Source organism: Coccinella septempunctata, chromosome X, assembly GCF_907165205.1.
Source record: "Coccinella septempunctata chromosome X, icCocSept1.1, whole genome shotgun sequence".
In the NCBI taxonomy this organism is placed as follows: Eukaryota; Metazoa; Arthropoda; class Insecta; order Coleoptera; family Coccinellidae; genus Coccinella; species Coccinella septempunctata.
In genome coordinates, this window is record NC_058198.1 from 14138502 (window position 1) to 14149473 (window position 10972).

Below are 10972 nucleotides of genomic sequence, written 5' to 3' on the forward strand. Positions count from 1 at the left end.
AAAAAAATGGTGATATTGAAGCTTTTATGGCTTATGTTGAAAATGAACCAAGTAGTTATAAGGAGGCAAAAGAAAGTAAGGAATGGAAAGAGTGGAAAAAGGCTATTTAAGATGAGTTTAATTCTCTGATTAAAAATGAAACATGGGTGTTGATTGAAAGAAATGAAGTACCAAATAATCATAATGTTTTAAAATCAAGGTGGGTGTTTAAAAGAAAATATGAGAGTAATGTTGGAACAAAATATAAAGCTCGACTAGTAATCGAAGGTTTTGCAGACAGAAATAAGTATGATTTAACAGAAACCTTTGCACCTGTGGCTAGACTATCAGATGTAAAATTCATTCTGTCAGTGGCTAATAAATATGATTTAGATATCCATCAAATGGATGTTAAAACAGCTTTTCTTAATGGAAAGTTAGAAAAACCTGTATATATGGAGATTCCTGAGGGATATAAGGGTAAAGAGAATTTGGATGAAAAGTATGTATGCAAGTTGATTGGTGCTTTATATGGGTTGAAAATAAGCCCTAGGAGATGGTATGAAAGATTCAGAGTGGTAATGAAAAAATTACATTTTGAAACTTACGAATTTCAGCCATGTATTTTCACATGGAGAAAAATTGAAAAATTTGTAATATTACTTCTATATGTTGATGATATTTTGATAGTTGGGAATTGCAATAACAAAATAAATCAAATAAGATACAGTTTGTCTAAAGAATTTGAAATGGTGTATCTAGGGTGCCCTAAGAAATTCTTAAGCTACATTCACAATCAATTCACGGGCCGAAGTGCACTTCGGCACGGAAGCTTAGCAGATGGCGTTCTCCGTTACCATTCACAATTAAATTCAAGACAAAATTTCTTGCAAGTTGCAAACTATCACTTCGGCAAGGAATTTCGTGCCGGCTATAGATGATGCTGATGCTTATGTTTTGATCAGTTACATTTTTGATTCATTTGAGTATTTGGTTCCAAGATTATTGCGAATGGTAAATTTCGTGCCGAAGTGCACTTCGGCCCGCGAATTGATTGTGAATGCAGCTTTAGGGATAGAAGTTAGGAGAGATATAAAGAATAAAACTATATTTTTAAGTCAGAGAGATTTTACGTTGAAAATGCTTGAACGTTTTGGAATGAATGAAAGCAAACCTGTGAGGACTCCTATGGTGAGTGTGAATTACTCAGGTGATGTGAGTGAGACGAATAAAAATAAAACACATCCATACAGACAAGCTATTGGTAGTTTACTTTATTTGTCTAATGGAACAAGACCAGACATTACATATGCAGTGAATGTTTTAAGTAGAAAACAAGTAAATTTTGATCTCAATGATTGGGTTCAAGTTAAGAGAGTCTTCAGATATTTAAAAGGGACATTAGATTATGGACTGAAGTACAAAAGTGAAAAGAACGATTTAGAATGTTATGTGGATGCTTCATTGGGTATGAATGACGAAGCCGGAAAATCCACAAGTGGTCTGGTTATAATGCTTTTTGGGGATGTGATCTATTGGAGATCAAAGAAACAAAGTCATGTTGCTTTGTCCTCATCAGAGGCAGAGTACATAGCTATGTCATTAGCCTGCAAAGAATTAACTTGCTATAGGGAAATGTGTAGAAGGCTGATTAAATTTGAAGTTGTCCCAACACTATACGAAGATAGCAATGCTGCAATTAAATTAGCTAAATCTGAAGAATCAAAAGCCTTGAAGCATATTGTAAAACTATGCTATCATTATGTGAGACTTGAAGTAGCAAATAAAAATCTCATTATAAAGTGGGTGAGCACGAAAGAACAGTTAGCGGATATATTAACAAAAGCTCTTGGTTATTCCGTATTCGAGAAATTAAGAAATTCACTTATAGCAAAAAATGATGACTAATTTTCCTTAAAATTTAACGGTTGAAACGTGAGATGTCTTTGAATAAAAGGTGAAGAAAAGGAGATGAAGAAGAGATAAGGAAAAGAGGACAGAAGAATAAGATTTCAGTTGTTATGTTTCAAGAAGTTTATTTTTTTATACAAATATAATATGTACTATGTTTGAAAATGAAGGGAGTTAAGTGGTTAACGATGAAATGTTATGTTGGCATTTACGTTGATATATCTGATAATAAAGTTGATAAAAAGTATATGGAGTATATCAGTTTATGTGAGATAAGAAGAGTTAGGAGGAGATTTTCTTTTTTATAGGTAGGTAAGGAGACATTCATGAGGTGATGTTGTCCAGTCCGAAGTTTTCGAACTGACCAAGAAGGGAGCGACGGAATATCTATGGAGAGACCTTCAAAGAAGATGATTTTTAGTTCTATGGTTCTGTGTATATAAGGCGACGAGCATGATGAGCTCTCTCTCTTTTTTTACGATTGTGCTTAATGGTGAATAAAGGTGTTGAATAGATTTTATTGTTTTATTCCAACGATAGACCATATTAGTGAGGTTAGGCGGGAAATTCGAATCGCGATCCATCCGTGGATCTGGTCCCTGAATTCCCTATGCATTTTTTATGGGACTAAAAATGCCGCGTACTTCTCGCGTGTTTTTGGATATTTTAGCGAATTTCTTAAGATTCATTTCTGTTGGAATGTGTTTTATGATCCTTTTTTAACAAGTTGAAAACAAAATTTCGTAATAAAATGATATATTCTTTTAATAATGGATCAATATAAAATTGGTCAGCAAGATCCATGGAAGTTTGTCGTAGCTTCATTTCGTTTCTAACCTCTGAAGCTGACATCATTCTAACGCGCAAGCGTAGCATGTCATTTTCTTTGTTACGGTTCATGATTGACGTATAGCAGAAATGATCTACGACATACGGATATATTCCGTATAATAATGAGTTCAATTTTGATTTTAGGACATATAAAAGTATTTTGTGATGTAAAATGTACTTGGAGACAACCTCTAATAATTGCGGCACCCAATTCTGCATGTCTTTATATTAACATTTACTTCTAGCTAGCGATATTCCATCTTAAAGTCGATTCCTATGTAAAAAAATTTGAATATGGATCTCCCGCCAATTGAGTGATTCTAACCTCACTAATATGGTCTATAACCAGAGACCCTTTCTCCATGCCCGTAAGCAAAGTGCCTCTTTGCTATAACTAAGATGTCTAAAACACTGGTGTGTGCACTTGTCACTTTTTGCAAGCATCAACATTTCAGAAAATCGGGGATATGGAATCAGTTTCGTGGCAGCGCCACCATGTCATTTGCTTCGTTCTATCCTTGTTCTACCAAAGTCCAATGATACTCTCTCGTTTTATTTTGTTTTGCGAATGTCGATCAACGAGTTCAAAATATGAACCGGCCCATTTTGTCAGCTGGTAAGGAATATTTGTGTCGTCTGGTTGCAAAACCGGCCAACTCCTCAATTAAATCCAATTAAATCTCCCATAATAAAACCGGTCAACTCCGTGCGTTTTGGGGGTTAGAAAACTCCAATGTGCTGCAAAAGCGGCCACATCCACTCGTCAGTGTTTTTCAAAACCGGTCATCTCTAAATTCAACAGGTAGGCAGGTGGCGCTAGTGTTCCCACTTATCATACTACGTCTTACGATAGCTTAGTTTGTTTTCATGTTATTGTTGCTCACTGAAAGTTGTGTTTAAACGAATCCTTGGAGAATAATGACGTCATCATGTGCGAGCCTGAAGATGACGATTTAGCCCCTCGAGTGTAAAGTTTCTTTTCAACTATGTTATATACATAATTATATATTTTTTTTATAAGTTTTCAACCTAAAATAAAGTTCAGTTACACAGAAACATTGTGAATGATTTTTCTTGGCTAAAACCCCGCTATTTGATGTCAATTTTATAAGCTTTAGTTTGTTGCAAAACCGGCCAACTCCAAAGTGGGTTGCAAAACCAGCCAAATCCTAACTATAATTTTGAATTTCCCCCTCCCAGCACCTTCCCCCAGATTCTCTTATGGTGCTCTAAAACTTACTATCCTAGTGACACATTAATAACAAGAGATTCGGATCCTACCTCCAATTCCCTAGTTTTGACAAAAAATCGTCTCTCCTGAAAAATTTTCTGTTATGGAGATGACCGGTTTTGCAATCAGACGACACATTTGTGATTTACAGTTTTATTTTCGTTGTAAAAACAAATCTGTCAATATTTCAACACTATCGAAAAAGGGTTCGAAGGAGGATTTACTGTTTTTCTTCAAGATATTTTCCGTTTGACAACTTGAATTCGTGAGGGGGGTAATTCAATATGATTTAAATAAAACACAGTTGATTGGTCAAATATCCAATATATTCAGTTGACGGAAAGAGAATCTTCACTATATCTACTCAGGAAGAATATTTGAAGTAACAGACTCGAATAGATTTATGTATTTCTGATTTTCAATACATGCTCACAATTCACATTACGTATTTCCACTACAGATTCTTTGAAATATTGCTGAAGTTTCCATAAAACTTAGCTATATCGGTCCCGAATGTTCATTCATCTGATTTGGTTCTGCTTCAAATTCCAACAACACCGAATTCTTAGCTGTAGTTCTTGATTGTCCATACAGAAAACTGAACTTACTGAACGACATGTTGAATGATTGAATGTTCTACACCCCTTTCTCGAAACTTATACATTTTCACATACCAATAATCGCTTATAAATACACATATTCGTACGTCATAGGAAAGTATTCAAATTATTTTCAAATATCAAATGACAATGGTCTGTCAAATTCTAAACAGCGCTACCTACAGTTGGAAAAACGAAACTGATCCCATATTCCCACGAAATTAAAAACAAAATCGAATCAGTGAATACACCAGAGTTTTAGACATCTTATAACCTATCATTTTATTGTCGTAGAGCGTAGATGGGTAACACATAACACATAAATTATCAAGTTGTGATGTACCTATAAGTAGCTAGATATTTGGTTGAAAATTCATTAACAACGATATGCTGCGCTTTGAATTAGTATTTTATGGGGCTGGAAACTTGACAGCATTATTCATACTTCAAAAGAAAGCAATAAGAATTATACTTTATGGATTTTGTTCAAGAAGATAGGTTTCTGGACTGGTCTGTATATGTAGAAGTGTCTAAATTTTCTCCACAAAATGAGCAGCTATTTGAACATCTTAAAAATTATATGTTGCCAAAGTGAAGACTTTTGAATCAACGGAATTAGTTTTCAAAGAATTTTTACTGAAGTTAATGCTGTCTTTCCTTTCAGGTTTCTTTAGTGATGAAAGTAGTCACAAGAACTAAATCCTCATTTTAATTTCCTCAATTAAAACAAACTATGAATTTTCGAAGGCAGTAGGAATCCCTCATTTCAGTGCAACAATTTTAACAGAGTCCTTCTAATTTCCCTACATTCTCAAACATTCTAACACAATTATCATGTGCTGGTCGATATTTGGGTTGACGTAAACTAATTTTCCACTTGAGGCAATGATGTTTCAAGTCACAGAATTCATTCGAATTGCCATCTTATTTCGATTGATTCAAACCTTAAAAATGATGAACGTTTTTATTTAACATAAAAAAAGCAACTTCCATACCTAACCTTTCTTCGAATTACACATAGAAACCATAATAATCCATGATTCAGTTTATTACGGAAAAACTTTGTTGCCCCTTGGAAACCGAAATAAGGTATAGAATAGAGTAAAAATAATAAAGTTTTACATAAAGAATGTTCTCAATCCATTTGTATCAGTTTTCAATCAACTGCAGGCCACCGATTCTGTTGAGTTTTCATTATTTCCTCTAAATCCTGAAAAGAAAAAAGAAATTCTATTATAGAAATTCATCACACAGCACTTACTCACCACTTATACGACTCATTTGAACCTCAAATCAGAATTGACAGCCAGTTTCATAATTGAACTAATATGGCATTTTTGCTCAATTTTCACAAAAGTGTTACTTGTGTGATTCAATTTCATATTTTGTTTGTTGTTGTCATGTTGACCGAACATGAGCGGTATAACTCTGTTTCCCACAATTACGTAGCCTAAACATTGGCTTGAGCAGGAAATGGCTCTCTGCGTTGCTCAAGTTACGTCTCAGACCTTGTCGTCTCAGGATACCTGTGCCACAAGATAATCTAGTCGTAGCCGCAACCAAAGTTGCACTGACAGCGTTACCAGTGCAGCTTTTGAACACCTTCTAACGCACCTCCTACAAAAAGATGGATCAGTCGAACAGGACAAAATTCGTATCCGGAGGTAAAATACCCTCCCATTCGGATCTCCGGGGGAGGGTGCCTGAGCGAGTGAATCATCGAACAAACACCAATGAAAAGCACATAGCTTTTGCAGCATGGAACGTCAGAACCTTGCTAGACAACCCCAAGGCCGACCGACCAGAGAGGCGTACTGCTCTAATCGATAAGGAACTGCAACGAACATCCATTGCAATAGTTGCTTTGAGCGAAACACGCTTTTCGGACGAAGGTAGCTTGGTAGAACAAGCGTATACTTTTTTCTGGAAAGGCTTGCCGGAAGGCGAAATCAGACAACATGGCGTAGGCTTTGCCATTAGAAACGACCTGGCCGCCAAACTTACCGAAAATCCAGTTGGTATCTCAGAACGTTTAATGACCCTACGTTTTCCTGCAGCGAATAACACGTTTGTGAACATCATTGCAATATACGCACCCACTTTGAACTCCTCTGACAACTTAAAGGACACTTTTTACGAAACACTCGTTGCTACATTAAGTAAAATCCCAAAACGGGAACGAATTATTCTCCTTGGAGACTTCAACGCCAGAGTGGGCAGAGGTCAAGACTCAGAACTATGGCCGGGAATAATAGGGGAACACGGCACAGACAGCATTATTTCGAATGGAGAACGTCTGCTGGCTCTTTGTGCAGAACACAATCTGTGTATAACGAACACCTATTTTATTACGAGAACCAATTCAAGGGGGACCTGGCGCCACCCGCGCTCAGGGCATTGGCATACCCTCGACTATGTGATCGTGAGATGGAAAGATCTGAAAGAGGTGTTGGTCACTAAACCCAGAGCAGATCTGGAGTGCTGGACTGATCATAGGCTGGTAATCTCGAGAATGAAAATCTCAATGCGCCCAAAATACCAACGCAAGCCGAAGTATCTAAGAGAGCGCCTTCAAATATCCAAACTACAAAACCCTTCTACAAAGGACAGATTCACAGCTGCCGTCAAAGATAGCCTAACACCACCGGATTATAACGACGACATTGAGACTCATTGGCTTCGTTTCAAGTCATCCCTCACAAATACAGCGAAAGAAATACTGGGCACAGAACGCTCCCGAAAATCCCCAGACTGGTTTGCCGATAGCGAAACTCATATCGCACTCCTTTTGGACGCAAAACACAAAGCGATGAAAACCGCAATTAACAAGCCTGGCGATGTCGCAGCCCAAATAAGTTTCATAAACATAAAACGCGAGGTCCGTCAAGAAATAAGAAAAATCAAGGACAGCTGGTGGAAAGAAAAAACTAGGGAAATACAAGCTTACGCCGATAACCATGACTACAGGCGTTTTTTCGAAGCTATTAAAACTGTTTACGGTCCAAGCAAAAAAGCTAGCTTTCCTATAGGAGATGCTCATGGAGCTATTCTAACTGATGATAGAAAAATTCTCGAAAGATGGAAGGAGCATTACTCACAGGTCTTGAATCAAAATAACGACTCGGATTTATCCATTTTAGACCTGCTCCCCGCGTATAGTCCGATGACATCGCTTGATGACGAAATCTCAATGTCGGAAATCATAAGTGCGATTAAAAATATGAAAAATGATAAGTCACCTGGTCTAGACGGCATTCCGGCGGATATATTCAAAGCCTTGGATGAGGACATTGTCAATAGTCTCCTAATACTATTCCGCAAGATCTGGGAACAGGGAGATGTGCCACAAGACTTCAGAGACGCTTTAGTTATCAACCTCTATAAGAACAAAGGCGATACGTCGAATTGCAACAATTACAGGGGCATATCGTTGCTTAATGTGGCCGGTAAAATTCTGTCGAAGATTATGGCTAATCGTCTGGTTCCACTCTTAGAGAAGCTTTTACCTGAATCCCAGTGCGGCTTTCGACCAAATCGAGGTACGGTGGACCTAATTTTTACACTGCGACAGCTACAAGAAAAGGCCCGTGAACAAAAATCAAGGATTTATGCAGCTTTCATCGATTTAAGCAAGGCATTCGACTCGGTGAATCGGAGAGCGCTATGGAAAATCATGGCACGTCTAGGAGTACCCGAAAAATTCCTAGCAGTGTGTAAAAGCCTTCATACCAACAACACCGCTAGAATACAGCATAATGGCTCTACAACCGACCATTTCTCAACCAACTCTGGAATAAAACAAGGCTACGTATTAGCGCCTTTACTGTTCAATATTTTCGCCATAGCTGTATCGATAATTGCTGACAATGGGTTTGTTCGTAGAGTGGTTTGCAACGGTTGTGAACTGTACAGAGCAAGCGCAATTCCATTTTTGGGTAGCGAAAATCCAATTACGCTTGCTCTGTACAGTTCACAACCGTTGTGAACCACTCTACGAACAAGCCTATGAGCATGCCCTTAAGAGGTGTTGAGATAAGATTCAGATTTGATGGAGGCCTGTTTAACCTGAAGCGCCTCAGAGCAAAAACCCGTACCTAGTTTATCACGGAACTTCAATATGCAGACGACTGTTCACTCATCGCTAGCAGCTCAGAGGATCTACGGATGATGATGGACACCTACGAAGCTTTAGGCCTTAGACTCAATATTGACAAGACCAAAATCCTGGTAAGTCCGCCAGAAAGCCTTCAAACAGATATCAGCCTGGACAATGAAACTCTAGAACAGGTCGAGCAGTTCAAATACTTGAGAAGCTTCATAAATACTAGGGCTAACCTTGACGCGGAAATACACAACCGTATCAATTCGGCATCACGGGCATTCTGGAAGCTGAAGGACAGAGTGTTTCAAAATCACGACCTCAATCTGGAGACCAGGACAGCTGTTTACAGAGCAGTGGTCCTCCCAACGCTTCTTTACGGAAGCGAAAGCTGGACTCCCTACAGGCGACATATTAAACAGCTTGAACAGACGCAGCAACGTCATCTAAGACAGATAATGCACATCAGATGGTTCCACAAAGTCTCGAATGCAGAAGTCTTGCAGCGCTCGAGTTGTACAACAATTGAGACTAAAGTAACGAGGGCCCGACTCAGATGGAGCGGCCACATTCTGAGGATGCAAGACACAAGACTCCCCAAAATAGCTCTATACGGCGAACTCACTGAGGGAGCCCGGAAACCAGGAGGCCAGTATAAGCGGTTTAAGGATACACTACATCAATCCCTAAAATCAGTTAATGCCAATCATAACTGGGAACAACTAGCTTTTGACAGGTCACAGTGGAGGTCTTTGGTACACAGTTATAATGGAGAATCGAGAAGGATACAGCGGCGGCCAGATCTGGTTGGTGACTATCCATGCTCTGAGTGTGGAAGGATCTGCAGGTCACGGTTGGGTCTCTTTAGTCACAGGAGGGCACACAGTCGCAACTAGCACTAAGAAATTACAAGTCTGTGCGAATTTTTTTTTCTTCTTCTTCTTTTTATAGATTTATTCCCGGTAACGGGATACAGCAATGAATGAATGAATGAATTGTTTGTAATTCATAAAAAGTCAAGTTTTAAAAACGAACCATTATTTCACACATTTTGTATAGAATATCGATATACTCACTAAAATTTAAATTTTCTTGGAAAAGGTCATATTATTTATTCTGAGGTTCTTCCGAAAAAAATCCTTGTATGTTGATAATAACATATCAGATTTTTCTCCGTCGGTACCTTGACTTCTACAAATTTCTATCCTTTCTCAAATCCACCTTCAAAATAATTACAATTTGAGCGATATATAACAAACAGAAATAGTTTTCACGTTGATGAGTTATTCGAAATTATATTTTTTCTTGTACCTAGAATATTGAAAAACATTATCACAGGACACTGCTTATTTGCTTGAATATTTTCAAAAAATCTGTTGTAAGCAGTTGAAAGGAAGCATAATAATTGATAATTCATGCATTATAAGATTTAATTCAATTCACTTGAACAAAAACCTACGCTTCCTCTACGATAGTAAAAAACCAAATACTGACCTTAAAAATGGAAAAAACTTCGCAAAAATCTAGAAATATCGAATTTTAACGTAAAAACTTAGCCATAGATTGTGTTCCAATCATCATTATATCATTCCAATTGAATAAGTTATTCGATAACATATTTTTTTCCACCTTGAGTAAGTAAGCACTTGCATATTTCGCTGTAAACGGCAGAATTGACCTTAGTCAGAAAATATTTTAGGAACGGAAAGGCAATTTCTTAAAGGTATCAACTTTTGCTTTTTCTGAGTTTGCTGGGAGTTCTGGAAGCCACCACATTCAATGATACCATCTCATATTTTTACAACAGTTTGTATTTATAATGAATCAATTCATGTTTGAAATGATAAAATGCTTCTGAAAAAGAAATTATTTATAGGAGGAATGAATTGAATTTTCATGTATTTACATCTAGGTGCTCAAGTTTATTCGAAAACGATTAAATTTCTTTTGTTTGGTACCACTACTTTCAGCAATAGAAATTCAATCAGAATTCAATGTTTGTCATACCGATACATATTTGGATGGAATATATCATCTTGGAATCAACATATTTGGGCTTATTAATACATGATTTTCACCCATTTTTATTGAAATTTATAATTTGAATTCCAGATTATGCCAAACCACATTGTTCAACACAGATTATGAATTATTTGTTTGAGTTTGGTTTGGTTGATTGACTTTTTTTAAATTTATATATTTTAATTTGAAGCTCTTTCTGAAGGAAGATGATATATTAATTTTGATCTATAAATATTTCAGAAAATTCCCAATCTCTGGAAGATCAAAATAATGTTGGTATTAACCTGATAATTATTGAAG

General features: G+C 37.1%; 1 protein-coding gene and 2 long non-coding RNA genes across 4 annotated transcripts; 1 reads left to right on the plus strand and 2 right to left on the minus strand.

Moving 5' to 3' along the window:
- The first annotated feature begins 1119 nt into the window (after positions 1 to 1119).
- On the plus strand, positions 1120 to 1887 carry LOC123321750 (secreted RxLR effector protein 161-like). The gene has a single exon (XM_044909487.1). The coding sequence runs from the start codon at positions 1120 to 1122 to the stop codon at positions 1885 to 1887; it is 768 nt and encodes a 255-aa protein (XP_044765422.1).
- Positions 1888 to 5244: 3357 nt separating this feature from the next.
- On the minus strand, positions 5245 to 6036 carry LOC123321844. Of its 2 annotated transcripts, XR_006538955.1 has the most exons (3): positions 5817 to 6036; positions 5552 to 5761; positions 5245 to 5495 (listed from the first exon to the last, which is right to left on the minus strand). It is a non-coding gene; the product is annotated as an uncharacterized LOC123321844 (long non-coding RNA). The 2 variants fall into 2 exon arrangements; XR_006538954.1 differs by having other exon boundaries at positions 5245 to 5761.
- Positions 6037 to 6113: 77 nt separating this feature from the next.
- Positions 6114 to 10754, minus strand: LOC123321845. The gene is made up of 3 exons (XR_006538956.1): positions 10145 to 10754; positions 9727 to 9961; positions 6114 to 6168 (listed from the first exon to the last, which is right to left on the minus strand). It is a non-coding gene; the product is annotated as an uncharacterized LOC123321845 (long non-coding RNA).
- Between the last annotated feature and the right edge of the window lie 218 nt (positions 10755 to 10972).